This window comes from Bombus pyrosoma, linkage group LG2 (genome assembly GCF_014825855.1).
Source record: "Bombus pyrosoma isolate SC7728 linkage group LG2, ASM1482585v1, whole genome shotgun sequence".
In the NCBI taxonomy this organism is placed as follows: Eukaryota; Metazoa; Arthropoda; class Insecta; order Hymenoptera; family Apidae; genus Bombus; species Bombus pyrosoma.
In genome coordinates, this window is record NC_057771.1 from 5,208,138 (window position 1) to 5,228,333 (window position 20,196).

General features: G+C 38.8%; 1 protein-coding gene across 5 annotated transcripts in view; it reads left to right on the forward strand.

Annotated features, from left to right (window-relative positions):
* LOC122577867 (neuronal acetylcholine receptor subunit alpha-7) overlaps nt 1–20,196 on the forward strand; it is a 260,880-nt gene that overhangs the window by 60,309 nt on the left and 180,375 nt on the right. For all 5 annotated transcript variants that reach the window (XM_043749579.1, XM_043749581.1, XM_043749577.1 and 2 more), the window contains exon 3: nt 12,078–12,217. In XM_043749579.1, the coding sequence (XP_043605514.1) occupies nt 12,078–12,217 (140 nt within the window). The remainder of the gene's footprint in view (nt 1–12,077; nt 12,218–20,196) is intronic.

Genomic DNA, 20,196 nt, shown 5'->3' on the forward strand with positions numbered 1-20,196 from the left:
AAAGGTTGCAAGATTCAATTACACATTTGTCCTACGACAGTCCAGATAAATATACAGTAAGTAGAAGAGAAAAGATTCAAACAGAAGCTGTCTCATTATCTCGCACGCATTTCCGAATTAGGTGGAACGTTAATCGAGGAAATGAGCAAGCCGATAACAAAAGGAATGAAAAGAGAGGGAAAGAATTTCGCGATGAGGGTTCGATACGCCGTAGAAATAATAATCGCACGGAACATCTATCGAATCGGAATAATCAAATTTCCGATGGAATCGCGGGGATTCCAGAGAAAATCCGCGCACGGACAAATGAAGGCAGCCGTGTCAGATCTCCACTGGTAGAAACCCAATTAAGGGTTTTGATTAATCCAAGCCAAAAGCCGAACTCTAGGTACTATACGTCGGACACCTTCCGGTGGCGTAGTTCCGTTCCGCGGCCGCACAACTACTGTACGCGGTCAGTAGGTACATGCCGCGTGCAGGAATACGCTTCGCCGCGTTAGTTTCGCCAAATTTCTCTACTGTCCCAAGTTTTCTCACTTGTGTCCGCTCTGCTGAGAAACGTTGCTTACGTGTTTACAATTCGGTAAAGTTGCCAGTCACGCGAATTTCTAGCTTGAGTTTGTTCGTGACAGGGAGACATATTTAATAAACTGATATTTCAATACGCGAATAGAAAAATATGTAATTATAAAATCATGATTATTATTAGCAAATTATTGTTACTATCCTCCTGCTATTTTTCATGGAACATAATTCGTTTTGTTGTTAGGAATTGGTATTACGGAATTAATGAATTCCAAGGCTATGGAAAGTGAGAATTTTCACATAAAACGGTATTCAAGATTTCGCGTGGTAGCGATAAAGAAAAAATGTTAAATTATTCATTTATTCGTTAAGACATGTTTAGAGAATCTGTTTACCAATTACAAGTAAATTATAAGTGCGGAAGATTTTGCTGAACGAAATTTGCAAATACATTCGTAAACGAGAAATAAAATACGTTTGCGCGATTGTTATTAATTATCAATCAAGATATTAGATTTAACGAAACAAGTACGTCGTATCACGTTGATGTATGAATACTGACATTGGCGATGCGTCGAAATTCAGAGAACCACGGCGCTCGTTATCGGCGATGAACGCTATTCAATACATATTGGCAACGCCAATACATATTATGTTATTGCACGACCATATACATAATGGAATTGGTAATACCTTCGTATTATTGATTTACATGGTTTCCATACAGTAATCTGGCAAAGGAAAATCAGTAAATCTATGAGTAACAAATGTAATACGAAATAATACATCGTTAAATTTCTTTCGGGATAGATCATTTCGAAATAATCTTCGAAGCTTGTTAATTTAAATCATCGACAATTTTATTTTAATTGGATTTCCTATTGGATAGTTAATGGATAAAAAATTAAATTACGTGATATTATTATTGTAATATTTTAAGTATGTAAATAATTATAAAATTACGCAATAAAACGTTCGTAGCAGTCCATAATACCGCTAGCTGTAAAATTGTAGATTTCTTCGCGTCCAAAGTACCCATACGACGAAACACTATCGTAATCACGCGTGAAAGCTGGATTGGCGGACAGTGTCGACCGGCACACACAAGAAATGCGCTTATTGAATTCTCCAATATCATCAGTCAAAGTCTCTCTAACGCTACCTACTTAGTATTCATCACTCACCATCACTTACACAAGATTTAGTCGGCGTGTGACATGCAACACGTTGAAACTTATACATCGCTTATCTCCATCCTCCTATCAACTTGCAACCTGCAAATAGATTTCTAAGAGAGTCAATATTTAGAAGGGGAGGAGGTGGACTGGACGTAAGCGAGAAATACTTGCACGCTCATGTACACGGTACATAATTATGGTTACGTGCTATGCAACTGTAACTGTCAGCGATATAGGTAAAAGTTCGAAGGGACGAGAGAGGACAGTCAATCCTAGGGATATTCTGTTTACAGCGCGATCAAAGTTACGATGTAGACGGCGTATATTCCTCCTGGATCAATGATGCTTCGAGTCTCCGCCGCTTTACCCTTGCGCTTCCTATTTTTGGCTTCGACGCTCTTCACCCTTCTGCTTCCGCTTACTTTATCTTTGATCGTGTTACCTGTTCCTACGTACCAACAAATTGCATTCCTTCTCTGACGATGATGTGTTTTTCGTGTAACAACTTATGCATGTCATTAACATCTCTGGTACGGACAAACGTAATATACAGATAGTATCGTGAGTTGAACGAGCCGCGCTCGACAACTTTTTAGTTCTAGGAGACTCGTTGCAAGCACGACCGTGTTGTTACTCGCGAACAGCGTCGACAATGCGGAACACCAGAAATTTTACTCGAATTTAACGACGCTGGAATCGTTATTGGTTTGAATCGCCTGCTCTCTCCATGTAATTTTGTTGACATTTTGCTTTGCGAACTTTCGAACAGTGGTTCCGTAATGTTTCGGGAGGAATTACAAGTACATTTAATTACGTAGCTCGGTAACAACGCTTGTAAGTCAAGTTACAGACTACACGGTTCAGCGAGTAGAGTGTAAACGAGATTTCCAATTTCGGCCAGTTCGCTGCTCTAATCGATCGATTCTTTGAGACTATCGACCTTTCGTAATATTTGACGAGTCTATTATTTAATTGATTATATCGATATCTATGAATGGAAATATATAGATTTTGTTATAGCGAAGTCTAAGGGTCCAGAATTTCGTTTTAAGCGCCGCGAGAATCAAAACGATTAGAAAATGTACACGATCCGTACTATCTTGTTATTATAAAAACCAAACTATGAACGATTAGCCAACGTATGCAATTAATTTCTTCCTACTTTCACTCGTGGTTTTGTAATCTTTAAATCGCAAATGCTATCCTACCGTGTAGATCAGAGTTCCTTGCGCTTCGCTGTCGCTTGAACTTCCAAAATTCACAGAATTTAAGAGCACGTTAAGCATACGAGTAGCACGGACTTTGAAACGCGCACTTCGGAGAAATGCATAACTGAATGATAACACCGCGAAGCTACCGGAACAGCAAACAACATCAGATATACGCGATTCGCGTATAGTCTTACGTAAACAGAATCATACGAATGTATCAGTGTGTGCAAGTTTCGCGTATTTGCCGACTATAACGGTTTTGTGTTTGTTAGCAGACCCAGAGACTGCGTCTAATCCTCTAGGTGTCCCGATTGACCTGGTCCATGTTCCCCGACAGGAGATCGCGTTCTGTACGTTGCTAAAGCCGCGCAACGTTTCTGCAATAATAATTTTCAGCGATGCTTCGTGCCGCGAGCGAAATGTAAGCCACGCGACGGAGAGGTAGACTTGGCCGCTGGCAATTCATTGGCGATGAACAATAGCGGTATCTATTCTATGAATAGCTTAGTGCGATACAGGAGCTTTAGCAAATTATTGCCTGCTTTGTTTCTGCAGAAACGGGCAATGCGGTCAGATTGTTTTCAAGAACTATTAGGATGGCGCATATAATCGAATTTTCGCAATCCAATCTCAGGTATATAAATTTGACGAACCAATACCGCTCGTAAAATTTTCCCTCGTTGTCGCTTGCTACGTAATAATAATTCGAGTAATGATACATACACGTATATATATATATATATACCGATGCAAATAATCTGTTATATGATTTAGTAAATTTCCTTGTTCTCTACGATCGTCAAATTATAAACTATAACAAATGTACAAGCATCTTTGAACAAAACTAAATTCCTTCGTAATAGATCGATAGAGTCTTTGGAAATTCTATAAGCCGCGAGAGGATAGTCCTGTGGAGAGAGCACTTTTGCTCCTTTCTGTAACGCTATCAATAGCGCATCTACATTGTAACGTAACTGATAATAGCGCGCTACTAATACGAGTGCAAAACTTTAAACCAAATTTCGTGGCGAAGACAGTTTCATACTGAAACCCTGATGCGAACTTCTCTAGGATTCAGAATTAGGTCTCACTACAGTCAATTTACTGCAGTCTGTAGTTTATGCTGGCTATATTAGCTCGATAGACAAGATAACAGGAATAGTATATCCGAGTTAAGCTACTGAAACCGCATGACTCGTGGATCATCAGCTTATGAATGCAATTTCATCAAGCACAGGTGTCAACCTGCACGTGTCTGCGTTGATGCAACCCGATGGACCAATTAGCGTTTCTATTTACCAAGATCGTCATTCATAATGAAGATCTTCCGTCCCAATCACGCGTATTAATGGCGTTCCTCATTGGTGTCGAAGGCGGATTAATCGAGACAGGTATCTAATACTTGCGGTAAAATCTACTATTTTCTATTATTGTATCGTGTAGCAACAATGTTTAGCGATACTTTTTACCATTATTAGATGGTAGTAGTGGGTTCTTCCGTAAATAATGAAGTTTCTCTGACAGTTGAACTTAGAACCAGAACTCTGCCCTTGATGATTATTCTTCCTTTATTTATCCATAATTTTCGTAAAAGGATTAGAAGCGTATTCACACATCATAGACCATAAACATGCTTTGTACCACGTGCATTATAAAAAATAAGCAATATATGCAATAATAATTCCTTCGTATAGTTGTAAAGCCTTTTTTTTGCACCTTTTGCTTGTACGGTATAGAAAGATTAGTCTCTTTATTTTAATTTATTATTATACAAAGTTGCTTTTATTAGGGACGGAATTTATGACACTACTATAATAATTAAACGAGGAACGGATAACGCGATGCTTTATCATATTTTTTAAAGTATCGTTTATTATTAGTCCTCGTACATAAACGATAGAATACAGGAACTGGTAAGTTTACGAAGCGTTCGTCCACGATAAGCAGGTGTTCCTGATCCGTTACATTGTACGCTCGCTCGAGCACGTATATGCGTGCAGGCGCGTATGTAATGCCCACGCGTGAAAATTACGTGGGCGATCTGACGTTCTCACGCTCACAGAAACAGACGACGTAAGTACGTGTCGTTGCTTTCCTCTCTTGCATCAGGATTCTTTGACGACAACATTGTTCTCAGCTTTACACAATCTCAACAATTCCTTTTTCGTTTGAAAGAAAATATTTTTGGCAGTTTCTCTGTTACGTTTTTTTACGCGATCAGTTTATCGCCTTTCCTTACATGGTCTTTCCTAAAATCCTCCTTCTCTTCAAACGTGATCTTAAAAATGGCATTAAGAGATTCGTATAATGACGATAACGATATTTATGTCAATAAGGTAAATCCTTTACATACATCTATTCGCATTATACTGTTCGAACTATTTAGCGTATCAAGGAGCGATGGTTCATGTTGTTTATCGAGAGATATCTTCGAAAGATCCCATGACTTCTTGCGTTACGTTTCTTTGTACCGTAATATTTTTGTCGTAAGAACGTTTCGAACTTGGCGAGAATGCTACGAAAAATCGTCAGTATTATCTATAAAAAATATTTATTTATCGCGTAATAACTCTTGAAATAACTTTCGCTAACTATCATTTACAAAACACGGAATAGTACAAATCTTCCAAAAATTGTAAGCCATATTATACACGCAGAGTTCCCAGAACAATTTCGTTTCGCGAGCGATCCATAAATTCCAACACCGTCTGCCATTGTTCCCAGGCTGGTCTCGGTTTCGGTTTACTTTCATGAAGAACTATCAGCTTTTCAGTCAGGCCTCAGACCACGATTTACGGTCCGCTCTGTAGATAAACGTCGCGCGTGCGAATATTCGGAAGGGTGCGATTGTGCTTTTATACGGAGAGCGCCATTCACGCTGGTGGTTCCCGCAGGCTCCGCCAACGAAGAACGTTGACGTCGAAGGTGCGAAAAAGAGACCAACCAGCCATTCACCCTGACACCCGTTAACACACATATTTCGTCAAAGGGTAGCGTCTCGTAATCAGTCTCTAAGCGACATTCCTGCCTCTTTTCTATTTATCTTTTCTCTCTCTCTCTCTCTCTCTGCATACCATGTTTCCTTTCTCCCTTACGTTCGTTCGTTCCTTCTCTCTCCGTCTGGGTTCTTTGTTCCCTCGACGTACCCTTCCAGCGACTTTTTCAACCCCTCGCAAAGTCATTTTCATTAATCTAAATCGACATTGATAATGTTCGTCTGAATGAAGCTATCGCGATCCTTTTTCAGTCGGCCTTTGTGGCTAACTATTAAAAGGCTCATCTACCGTCTGGTGAACAGTGACGGGTATTTGCGTATCTGGTCGCGGACAGAATTGTCACGAACGATTATTTGTGTTTCGTGGCATCGAGTTTTTAGGACTGGCGCGACGATGAATATCTTTAGATCGAAAGTATTTTATTTAGTACGCGATTGTCGTTTCACATTACTCGTGGTATTAACGACTGAAGAAGAAAAATCGAACTACCAGAGTGTTAAAATTATTTGATTTATTATTGAAATTTGTGGAATGTTATTGTTTTATTCGTCGAATCGAGGAGTATGTCTAATAATATATATGCAGATTATACGTTGGTCAGAATATTCGAAAAACTTTATATTCAAGGATTTCGAGGTTTATTATTTCGTTACTAGCGTAAACATCGCAACGTTTGGAACGTCGCGTCGCGTCGCGTCGCGTCGCGTCTGTTGAAAGTAGCGAATGTTAAGTCGCTCGAGATTCGTCTTGGGTACTGAAATCAAATTTTTAGAACGGTAAAGCGATTCAATTACTTCCATTTGCGGAAGATTGCGAGACTTTCAATAGAAAGAAACCAGTTTTCCGGCAAACTCAGCCATTTCGCTTAAGATTCTCGCTGATTGGAACAGGTAAAATTCCATCTGACATCTGAAATATGAGAACTACACCGATCGATAGTTTCCCCGAGTCTGGATCTTTCTTTTTAATCGACATTAGTCAAACATCCTCTGAATTCCGAAGAATCAGAAATACGTATGTCGTTCTATACCTTTCCGCAATTACTAAGGTTCTCCGTATTTGGCCAGTATAGAGATGGAAGAAAAGATTTGACCGCTGCTTTCAAACTTTGCTCTTTCGGATCACTATCGAATATGTAACAAATCAACGATCATTTTATACATATAGGGGAACTCAGTTCCACGCGTGGATAGTAGAACAGCCGGCGGCGTCTCTACTGCATCGGTCTTTAATTCGCGTATCATTTGTTATCGTACGGTCCGACAACGCGCGTAAATCAAGATGCTTCTGGAAAAGCAGCCTGTTCTACTTTCATGTTATTCGCAGCTCATCAATTATAGCTACATATCGTCTTTCGGCTGAAATATGGTTATTGCGCAAGTTCCTGCTTCTGGTCGGCCCGTCTAGGGTTTAGGGCGTGCTTTGAATCGAACTAATCTCGAGAGAAGGATCGTTTAGAGAGAGAGTGACCTAGAATCAATCGATCGTATCACCTTTATTTATAGCTACACTTTTACCTTGACGGAAAATAAGACTAGCCTGGTATCGTGTGCATGGATCTTGAAAAGCACGAGCATGGTTGCTAATTTAGTTGGGCTTTTCAAAAACGATCGATCGATTTCGAAGGTTTCGGCAGTTTCGGATCGATACAACTCGAAAATAACAGCATTTATGTATATTCGACTGGTTCTTGATGTTTACCAGCGACAGGTATCGAATTCGTAGCACGTGTTTCGCTCGTTGTATTACAAAGGTGATTAATCAGTGCAATGCAATATGTCGCTACTATATAAACTTCAGTTCAACACTGGATCAATAGCACATAATACATTTGCCTAATCTGATTAACGATGACATTGATTTCGTTCGAACGATGAAATTTCACTTCAACGTGCCCGCATTGGCCTAATTAATTCCGACAAGAGGAATGTAAATAACGGAAAAGGGTAGGTTGTTTCTTTTGCTTCTAGTTCGCGGTGTGCAACCGTTCGACCAATACATGGTGGACCGTGAACTTTCCTTATGCTCAAGAAACATTAATCGAGTTCGTAAGTTTGCTCTCTAAAATATGTATCGACGATAAAGTAAAATAAAGTATAGTGTACGTTTGAATGCATTAAACAATCGAAAATAAAGAAAGTTTACAGCGTAACAAAGTATACAGATCTTTTTAGGACTACAAGTTTAATGGGGCGTAGGTATGTCGTTTGGCAATGAAGCAGAATGACCGAAAGATCATGGTTGAAACTTTGTATCGTAATTTCGTAAATTCAGTTCACCGGTACTAAATCTTTTTATCAAAATTTTTCTTCATAATTTATCGTGTTTTTTTTTTTACCACAATTTATTATCGACGGTTTATCAAATTTATTAAAATTACTGAATTTTCTATTATACAACTTTGGAATTATTTCATGCGTTTGGACAGATTGAAGTATATAAACCATAACTCGTGACTGTATGCCGCAGTTGAATAAAGAAAGAAGGCATATAACGTCAGTTATAAAATATAAGGTCTCTCATTCACGAAGTACCGAGTTACCGAAAAAGAATAGCATTTTCCTGTTCAATGAATTCTTTCGCACATAACGCGTTCCATTTAAAGCATTCGTTTCCACAAAATGAACGAATAAGTTATTGTAAGCGACACTTGCGTATTTTTCATAATGCATTTTTCGTATTCGAAATACTTTCTTGAAAATATTGTGGAATTAAATTTACTTTATAGAGGCAAAAAAAGATAACTGCTGTATTCTGAATAAAAATAAACTTTCAGATAAAATATTTTTATTCTATATTGTATTATACTTTTAGCGATTATATTTAAGAGTAAAAAATACAATACTGATATATATGTAAACGTACTATGATGCTAAAATCTTTGATTTATTATAATAATTGTTATTAGGATAAGTACGATTCAATAAATCGTATAATTATGATGAATTATTCTATTTCACGCGGAAATAATAGCCTTCCTTCGTTGTTCTTTAAATATACTCCAATTACGTCTTTCAAGTACGTTACGGAAAAGATTTCATTGAACATTATCGAATCGTTTACAATGTAAACATATACATGTATGTCAATTTTAAACAATCATTCTACGCACCATGAAGTGCTCTTAGTACGGAAGGTTGTTATTTTACAGGTATTTTACAGTATTGGATAGTTTTTATTGGATTCATGCACGCGGAAAGCATTGGAAATTCACGTTCGGCGAAAGAATCACCGAAGCGATGGTCACATTATGATGGCACATCATAATGAAAAAAATTTGTAGCATGACTGATAAAATGGAAGTCCGAGCAGTTGAATCCTACACGAAAGTTCGAAAACTCGACAACAACGAGAATACCAGAATGCCAATGTGGTTGTGCAAGCGAATCGAGAGAAATCGATATATCGGTGCGAAAGTTAGATGGGGCGAAATAAAATTAAGATAGATGTGTCTGAAAGAAAAAGTAAAACGCGGTAGAAAATTAAATTTGTGCGGATATAATGGTCTCTCCGAAATTATTTTCCTCACTTCTTATGAAATACAATAGTTTCGACTCTCTGTGTCCAGTGAAGAGATGAAACATATCGTATAAATAAGAGAGAGAGAGAGAGGGAGAGAGTCTTAATTTCAACGAAACATCGCAAGTACCTACGAAAATTGATAGGAAACTTTTCCTATAACTTGTTGCAGCTTAATGAAAGTATCATTGATTCTTTTACAAATTTATAATATCCACACATTCCACATATATTTGGTACAGTTCTGGTAGCGTTGAGTTCTCGCACACGAACAGCCAACCTTGGAACCGGACTCGGCACCGCGGCCGAATGCGAAATGCAACAGGATTGTGTCTAGAGGGAGAATAATGGTTGTAGCCGGAGCCGAATTCGACGCACGTGCACCCATTAAAGACAGACCAAAATATTGCGGGGTTACGACAGATGCACTTGCTCGTGAACTACCTCCTGCTACGTCCGACAACACCGAGAATTCAATACTCCTCTCGCTTTTTGTTCCTTTTACCTTCCTTTCTTTCTCCACCCCCATCACCATTTCCTCCTCCCTGTTCTTTGTCCGACGTCTTCTTTTTGTCTTCTCTGGCATATTCAGAGCCCCTCTGTTGTGCCTCGATGTGCTCGCTTGATCGTAACCATTGACGTTAGCGTTTTGTGTGAGAATTACTCGCCTTTCGTTTCCTTCTTCTTCTAGCCAGAATACATGTTACGGTATTTCGCTTCTGGCCAACTTTGTTAAAGATATTTACATATTTACCAGTTTCTACGAAATCAATCGAACACGATTATAATTTATGTCGTAATTGTCTATTTCATAATTTAGTGAATCTATCTTTGTAAATTCATCTTCTGCAAAATTGTTTATTTCAATTAGTCGTCATCAATTCTTGCAAAGAATTATAAGTAATGGAATTAACGCGCAACAATATCGTGGAGAGTAATTTCAGTTGCTTTCAATTTGTACGACAGAATCTGTTATGTGATTGTAATGGTTAGTGTTAGGCTGATTAGTTTCTCGATATTTCAATCCAAATACACGCGTCGAAATATTTCTGTTTACATTCGACAAGTCAATAGCGCGATGACAACACGTTTGCACGAATCACGTATTCTATCATTTAAGTGCGACACGAAAGAGTTGTGTCTCGAGCATTCTCGTACCTTCTCGACATCGACTCGCACGTCTCTTTCTTGTTCCGGGATCCCTGTGTCCTGTTTTTCCGTTGCGTGATTTTCCACTTGCGGGTAAGCATTTAGCCATTTTTAGCTGACTCTCTGTTATCAACTAGTGTGTTTTTAACCTGCGGACATTATTCGTACTACCAATGCTTGATATTGATCGAATTGCCACAGTACAACGAAATGTCGACTATAAGGAAACCAGTGGCTTTGCAATTAGAGCATTCACAGATCACAATTTATTTTTCCTTTCGTTTCTAGTCATGCATATAGCGTTCTCTGGGTTCAGATGGATAAGCTGAACCTGAGATATACGACCTTTTCCATAACTGTAAACTACTTCATTGATAGCATGGTATGGACACATTAGAAAACATTAAAACACGAGGCGGAGATATCTCCATATATTCTCGATGTTAATGGTAATAATAATTAAATTTTGCTCTTTTTGGCGGCGATAACTTCATTCATGATACTATATAAATGATAGACTAACGTGTAATCTATGGGACGTTCTAACATTTTATGAGTCTAGTTTAAATAGTAGGTGGATAAACAAAAAGGTTACAGGGACCGTAATTATGAACATGAATTCTAAACACAGACTCGAGTGATTAAAAATTCGCGTAGTTTCAATTCGTCGCGAACAGAATGTGTACTAAGCTTAGCAGGTTTGCCAAGGGATTATAGTGGCTTACTCGCAATCGTTGCTCTGTAATATATCGAATCCGTGCTCGCAACACGATCCACGATGCTCGCCAGGTTGAAACGAATTTTCCAGCAAACTATCGCTGAAAACGGAATTTTATGCAGCAACAGAAGTTAATAACGAACTCGCGTATGATTAATTAAAAAAAAAAAGGGAAATTATGTCCGGGAAATATATCTACGTATTTACGTATGTAGTCTCGAGATGTTTACGCTTAAGATTCTAATGGATATACCGATTTAATATAGCCGATAGTAAGAGAGTACGGATATATCATACAACATGTCACAATTATGCTCTATATGAAACTGCTCATCGATAATTTGGGGAATTTAAAATGCAATAATTTGTAATTGGTCCGCGGAACTTCCCTCGCGGAATATTTCCCTCCTCGTTTAGTAAATTGCATTTAATCCTTTTAATTAGAAAAAAATATAGGTTGCAAACTAGACATCGTCGTGAATTATTTTGTTTTTAATTAATTCACTGAGAATTTTCTCAAAAAATTGTAATGGAAAATGCAGAGAAATCTGATAAAAATGAGAAGCTTTTTCGCTCGTGTCGACCGTCCCGCAAATATCTTGTCTCGAGTCGCGTGTTTGGCATGGCAAAAATGTTTAAGATCATAATTTTCACTTCTTATGGAAATAACAACTGTCGCGATGAGTCGCGACAATATTCAAATTTATGGCAGCTACTGACGAGTTGTATTAGTCACTGTGGAATGTTTCACTCGGATTCAGACAAGTTGTTTTTGTTGCAGAGAGCCTGTGCGGACGTCACGAGAAACGTCTGTTGAACGAGCTGCTGTCATCATACAACACACTGGAGCGGCCCGTTGCCAATGAGAGCGAGCCTCTCGAAGTGAGATTTGGCATCACGCTGCAGCAGATCATAGACGTGGTAAGTTATTCCCCTGACGCGACAGCTCCAACGTCGTTAATCATTCGCTGTAGCACGTCAACGATTTATAAAGAACTAAACTGCCGGAGTTCTTTCGAACGAATTACGAGCTTTCCAGTTTTTAAATCAGACAATATCGCAAAATGTTTGCTACCAAATCTCCGAAATCAATACTAATAAAGTCTGTAAAAAGAAGAAAAAAGTAAAAAAAGAAAAAGAGAAAAAAATAGGGGAACAGATCGACAACTCTCACTTGTCGTCAGACTTAAGTGCATTAAGCGCTATCGACCATGTTACTTTTCGTTCAAATACCTCTTTTAACAATTGAACCGATTAAAAGCCATCATAGCCAGAACGACTTGATATTCTGCTTTCTAATTTGATCCGCGTGTAATCGCATTTATATTAAGGGAATTACCAGCCGAGCACATTTCGCTAGGTTTTCTTCCTTTCTTAAGGAAATCGCATTAGAGCGGATTTACGACGGGAGCATTTTCGCTTCCATTGGCGGCAAACTGCACAATGGCTAGCAGTTCGCATATGCGCGCATGCTATACGTTTACGTATATACCGTTCCATCGATGGAACTTCCTTACGAAAGATTTCCATTATAACCCGCTGCTTTCTTTCGCTATATACGAGAAGTTACCTGAATCCTATACGAATACCATCTGTTACCGTCCGATCCGATTTCTTTCTTCGCGCATTCATTGCTCGCTTATCCCTTTCCCTCCGCGGATTTGTCCCACGTGAAAGGAAATATCAGTGACGCGAAGAAGTGGCCACAATGAAGTAACGTCGACATTCCGAAAAAGAATGGCACAAAAGTCTGACGAAAGTTTCCTCTCCGTCCTCCTTTATTCATCGTTACAATCATCACACCTTTTAAGAGATTAACATCGCAACCCTTTAAGACCATCAAAATCTGTAAAATCTTTCCATAAAAGTTGCACAAATTTCTCAGTCACCAGCCTCTGCTTTCATTTACATAAAATATATCAAATCATCGTATTCGTTGACTCGTTCTCCCGATTGAATACAGTTTCATTCACATTACGCGGACAAAGAACCAGCAAAAGGAAGACGGGTAGAAAGGCTCGATAATGACGCATCAAATATTCAGTGTCAATGACCACGTAATACTTCCGGGTATTACGTCGATGGAAGATTACGAAAGTTACGGTGGTACGGGGTAATTTCCGTGGCTAGATGCAGTCTACAGAGCGGCTAGCAATCTTTGCGTGAATTGCAAAGATAAGGAGGCCGAAGATTAGCTGCGCAAGTTTTTGCACGTCAAAATATCGGTCTTATCTAAACGAGACCATGGCTAACAGTCGAGGGTTGGATAGTGTAGCGGTATAGGGGTGGAATGAACGGAGGAAGAGGCAGTGAACGAAGCAGATCGCATTATGTGCTCCATCTTGCCTCGACTGGCCTTGCCTCGGTCATTTACTTACTTTATGCAGCTTTCCTTTAGGCTGCCATCGCACGAAACATCGCACCGTGCCGTTACACGAATATCGTGAACGTTGATAATCAGAAACGTTGATACAAACTAGGGAAAATTTTCCTATGTAAAAGCGTAACTGACAGTAATCGTTGCACATTTCCGTCGCTTTGAAAGCATTCTCATTGTAACATCTGTTTAGCTGACTGTTTTATTATTCTACGTATCGGATGTTGGAAATAGTTGCAGGATATTTGAAGTTCTAACACATTTGCTAGGAACGATTTGTTAGCAGTTTCCTGTCATTTATGTTACGTTACATACTTTCAGCGTCGTTATACCTTTGATCGTGCTATTTATATGTAGAATCTTTTACTCGAGTCGAACATCCAAACAACGCTAATTGTTTTACCATTCAAAACCGAAAATCTGGTTGGAAATATATATTCTACACGTATTTACAGTATTTAGAACTGTAAGTTAAATTATCTTTAGATATCGTACTATTTTGTATGGAAAGTACCGTGCACGGTAACATACAATTCTGTATATTATTCTGTCCCTCTCTCCGCCCTCTCTCTCTCTCTTTGTAATGCTCAATCCGACTAATGTTTCAATGCTATGCGCGGGCATATGAAGCGTAATTACACTCGACAAGCAAATATTTTCCGGTCCATACAATTTCGCGTGGAATAAAGCGCTAGCAGCGCTGGGGAATTCCGATATACGACTTACTTGCTATGTAAATGCATGAAACGTAATTATTGTACACGGCAGACAACCGTTCATATTGATGGGAGTTCCTGTGCACATGCGGGAGAGCCCCGCAAAAAAAGGTTAAAATTCTGATGTAAAGTCAAAAAACGAGGAAAAGGGAAACGACGAGTCGCAATTGAATTGAAAGTTGAACCGCGAACCACGGAAACACGAAAAACTGGAATCCACGTTGCCAAAGAAAATGTCTTCGTCTCTCAGGGGAAACAATATCTTTTATGCGGAAACCTGCGGTTAAAGTTCACTGAAATCGATTTGTTGTGTTATTACGGCTTCGGTGTATCGTGGATATTAAATTTTTAATCGCTGTTACTTCATCAATTCTTGGTCTTTGGCTTCTCTGTACTCGTGCCGGCTCAACCGTAGATTCATCAATTTTTCTTGAGCATCATCTTCTCTCTCTCTCTCTCTCTCGCTCTCTCTCTCTCTCTCTCTCTCTCCAAAGAGCACGATTGCCTTTGAAATGGACCTCGATTTCATTACGCGAATCGTAACGGATATTCACGGAAATATTTTTATTTTCATAACCTGTTCCTCCGAGTGGTAAAACATATTCGATCTTTTCGCTTATTTGAAGGGAACGTTTACCTCGAACGCGAATGGAACGTATTATTAATCAGGATATTAAGTTAAATCGGACGTGAAATAAATCGATCGTATGTACATATACGTGATCGGAGAAATTACAGATAACATTTTGAAGGGAAGAATGTAAATTGAGAACTTTCGTCTGAGTTTGTATTTATCTTCCAAATAGAACCATGCGAATAAAAATGGGTAAGCCGAGCAAGAAGTATCTACGTCAATATGAACTTTGGCGGACCTGTTTTTGCAAAATGTTAAATAAATACGGGAATCGTTAAAATTTGATTATTACTATTAATTTAATTCTTAGTTTCCTTTTTAATTTTTACCACTCGTACTCTGTTATTACTGAAACTATTAAAATTATGTTTCAATGACTTGAGATTAAACGAACAACAAACATCATCGTTCGTGACCGTTCGTTGGGAAAACGAATTCGTAAAAACAGAGCTCCCTTTTATCCTTCCACTATATCGATAGTCCGGAAGCGTTTTAATTGGATATTTCGAGACAGAACTGAATTCAACCAGGCAAACCGTACGTTCTGGCCGGAAATCCAGTTGGACCAAAACGGAATTCGTGACCAAAACAGATGGCGTGTGATCGTGAACAGGTTAGTACACAGAATTTCCATTCGTGTTCTGTTGATACACCGACGTTTATATGTATTCTGTTTTGCAAAGTGCAGCAGGCTGGGAAAAGTTCTGCGCTGCGATAGCGCTGCAAGATGACGATTCTATTCGGTGCACACGAGGATACGTGTTGCACGTTTTGATAGCATCTCCCCCCCCCCCGCCCCCTCCAAAAAAAACAGGACGAATTTTTTTCATTTAGTTCGATATAATATTGCTTAAAACGCTTTCAGAGGATATATTCTAGGCAATAATTGTTTTTGCAAGCATAATCGGTGCGCTCTGTTTGGCTCCTAGTTCTTGCATCCCAACCGTTTAAGCCGTCGTCTCAGTTTCTGTATCATTCTTGTGTCATCTTGATCGTTGTATGTATGTACCTCGAATTTCGAAGATTGTAACAGCGATGCTCCGGCAGTGTTGCACTGCTCGAGGGCTTAGCCCTCTGAATTATCAAAGCTGTCAACGGCGGCTGGTAATCGCTTTTCCTTTCGCATATTGATATACGTATATCATGTACGAAATTTTGGTAAGTTAATTTTGAGTTTTATAGTAAACTCTTGTTTAGGAATAGTCGCCTCTCGTCCGTGATTATTTCGAATCGCATCTACCCTGACGCAGCGTGGACGCCTTTGACGCCACGTTCTAAACAAATATTCAACACATTAAAAAAATAACAGAACGTTGCTTTATAACTATTAGGTAAAAGAAGAACGACAGTGAAAGTACACATCGATGACGAACTGTAAATTAGTTCTTGTTGCGAGATATCGTGATCGATAAAAATGAAAACGGTAAATTTCGTTCCGATGGTGGTGTCGTTTGACCATGAACTCTGTATTTATGATCGGCATAATGGAAATTGCGTGGCGTCGTGTTTCCTCTTTCGTTCTCCAGTGGCGCGCTGTCAGCTCTTCGCAATGTATCGTGGCGTCCTGTTGATTTTCAGTTTCCCTTCGCGTTCTTCGTCTGCTCCCGTTCGTGCAAGCTTGTTCAAAGGCGCGTCCACAGCAGCGCAAAGTGACGAGATGCTTTTTCATCAGCGTCGCAATTATAAAATGGTAAAGCAAGCTCATCGTATTACTCGGCCTTCGCCATTTCACGTTGCAAGTTGTACGTGGGTCGGAATAAAGGTACTGATCAGTGAAATTTCGCCTCGACACGACCTTATTTTCTGCTTTTGTTGTCTTCGCTTTCCTTATCTTCCTCTCGTCTCTTTCCTATTCCGCCTTTTCTAAAGTTTCTGATTAATTTTTCCACTTCATACGCGAGCCGCGATTTCAATTCGGAAAGTTCGACGTTCGACGACTAATATACGGAATATATTAATGAAATGTGTTTCGACCTCATTCTCGATCGCGCCTCGCGAAATTCAATAAATTAAATTTATCATGAGAATATCGAATATCGTCGATCTACGCAAACGAAGTTTTATACAATCTGTCATACTTTTGTAGATGCGACGATTTAAATGTAATTAATATTTGGCTGTTATTTAAAGAAACTTCAAAGTCGTTAGAAACGAAACATCGAATTATTTTCGGATAATTGTATCGCAAGCCGTATAAATTATCTTCCTTATGGTAACGTTAATCGTAACTGATTCTATAATATACATACTAATTGCAACGAAATGAAAATCGAAAGCTGTTGACTGTAATATCTAAAAACAATAGGTAACGGAGAAAATTGGTGAATTCCTATTATGCGAACTTCAATTGTACAAACTGTTCGTCCCGTGACATGTTCGGATAAATGGAATTTTACCGTGCTGCAATTATCGCTCGATCAATAGGATGTTTCTATCGCGTAAACATTTAATACAAAGGTAACTGTTGTTTGATGTATCCTGTCATCTTTCTTGCGTGCTTATTCAATCTGACGTTTTGCGCGTAAAAACAACGCGTTCCAAACAGCTTCGTGCATTAAAGCAAGAGATATTTCTAAATGGAGCAAAATACATCCCATTACTCAGCCTGTTTCCCCTTCCTACCCGGTTTCCTTAAGTCGCGTTACTCAAGCTGCTTCGAGTTTTTACCCTTCCTTCCTTCCTTCCTTCCTTTCCACCCCTTGTGCCTTCTGAACGATCGTTGCAAAGAAAATTGCAAACTGCTCACGTTCCCGTATTTTTTATTTATTCAACCGGAACGCGTTTCATATTTTCGCTTCCGCGAGTTGAACGATTTTTTTGGTCGTTGATTATTTTTCGGTCGCTAGGGAACGCTATTTTTTCTCACAAGCTTCAGCCACTGAATCTGTTTTTCCTTTTCAAATCGCCACGTTTGACCATTTCTGCAAATCATTTTTCAACCTGCATTTGAACGACAGACCGTGAAACAACGCTTCTCCTTCGTTGAAGAATTTTGATGCTGCCTTTCGTCCTTCGCTCCCGTATCTATATCACGTTTTTCTTGTATTTCAGCAGGAAGACGAAACAAATGTCTAGAAGATATTTTTCCATCGATTAAAATAATAACAATGTAATTTCCTTATAATATAGTCGAACATATGTATGCGTAAATTTCTAAGCGACAGTATTACACGAAATTGGATAAAGAAATCGAAGGACTTTTGAGAATGAAAAGTAACTGTTGAGAAGTAAAAGTTGCGAAATGTATTTCTTAGAAACAAAAGAACCGATGGTGGTAATTTTTCACGCGAAAATGGTATTGCAAACTATCACGTTTGTCTATGAACTTCCGTGGTTTTCGCTCTCCGCTTTTCTTCTTTTCTCGGCGTCCGACCAAACGCGCGAGTCACACTACTGGTTGGCTCGCAGCCCATGCATTCAGCCAAACGTATACACGTTGCATACCAAAAAGACCACAAACCACGATCCTTGGTTAACCCTTCGAAACAATCTTCCCATATTTCTTGTCCTATCGTTCTTCTATTCGCAATTTTTCGTTGCAACGTGAAAAAAAGCGAATACTTGAAATTAGATATACGTGGTACAACGTTGACTGCTTCCATTTGAGTTGTAACATGATCGAATCGATCGTATATTGTGTATTGATTGCGCGCTGATATTAGAATTCTAATTTTTTCATTCGCTAAGATAATGCGGCCCTTTACATAGTAAAACAACAGAACTTTCTTACTTTTATCTATTTTTTTCCACGAAAATGTACGAATATAGCACCGATGGGATCGTCGTTTTGCGTGTGCCGGTATTTTTTATCTTTCTCCAAACAGTACGCGATTTATCGCCTGCAAAGGAGTTAAATTGTTCGAAATGCAACTCTTCAAAGCGTTTGCTGAGCGCACATAAAAGCGAATACGATGAGTTGTATCGCGGCGAATGTTTTTCTCTTCTCTTTTACATCGTGTACGCTGCGCAAAAATTAATCATCGCACGGAACGTGTACCTACTTAGTTTCTCGTTTGAAAAATAGTTACGTTATGCCAGAGTAGCTTATACGGCTCTGTTTTCGGCGAATGCTTTTATCTAATTTTCCACGAAGTTAATTTGCCAAGCTTTTTCAACAAAAGTTACTATTTCGGAATTTACTGTTGCGTTTCCGTGATATCTGTTCTACGAAAACAAACGACGCCGCACAATTTCCATTTTATTAATTTTAATGTCACGTCGAGTGCTTGTTACCATTAGGAACATCAATTATTTTAACAACGGTACGATCTTTAAAAGAAGAATTCGGATAGCGTGCTGTACTATATTATCTTGTCTAATAGTTTGCTTTTTTCCAAAACTATTAAGCGCCAATATTACGTCAACGTAACATTTGGTTTAAGCAAAGGCAAACTTGGGTTTGTATCGTTTTGTTTAAAAAGATTCCATCAAACTTAGAAAATTTCTGTTTCATCCTAGACATGTCTCATGCTTAGACCATACGTAGTATGGTTACGTACGGGTATACGTACGCGAAAAATCCAATATCGCTAGTCTGAGATGCATAAACGCGAACAATCGCAAACACGTCTACGATAGATAAAGCTTGTATAGAGTTGTAACGTATGTATATTCGTCTCGCGATCTTCGTTTACAGTTAGATGCAAAAACGAAACGGATGGCTGCAGCAACGTTACAAGGCAATATTAATTGAATCTCCTTAGCTCCAACAGAAAGACATTTCCTAGAAAGTATACTCAAAGTCACTCAAATGAAGCGAATCGTGCAAAGACAATACATCGTTTGTTGCGAGAAACGTCTAGATGGAAAAAGAATACGAAAAGAATCACGATATTAATGTTGAAAGCGTGATGTCGGTTTATGCATTCCTTGCTTCGAAATACTACTACTATTATATATAATAAAGGAACTATTAAAAGAAAAAAGAAAAAGAAAATAAAATATACGGAGAAAGTAATTAAAACATACGGAGAAACACACATTTTCAGGCTATATTGTTAGAGGTAGTTTAAGGGCCGCTTTTTGTAGTTTTAATCGGCGTTTAAATGATTTTTAAAGATCGACTAGTTTCGAGCCGGACGAATCACTATTTTCGACTGAAAGCCTCGTGTGCCCCAAACGTAATGTCTCACTACGTTCGAGAGGGAAATTTCAACGTGAAGGGTTGACCTGT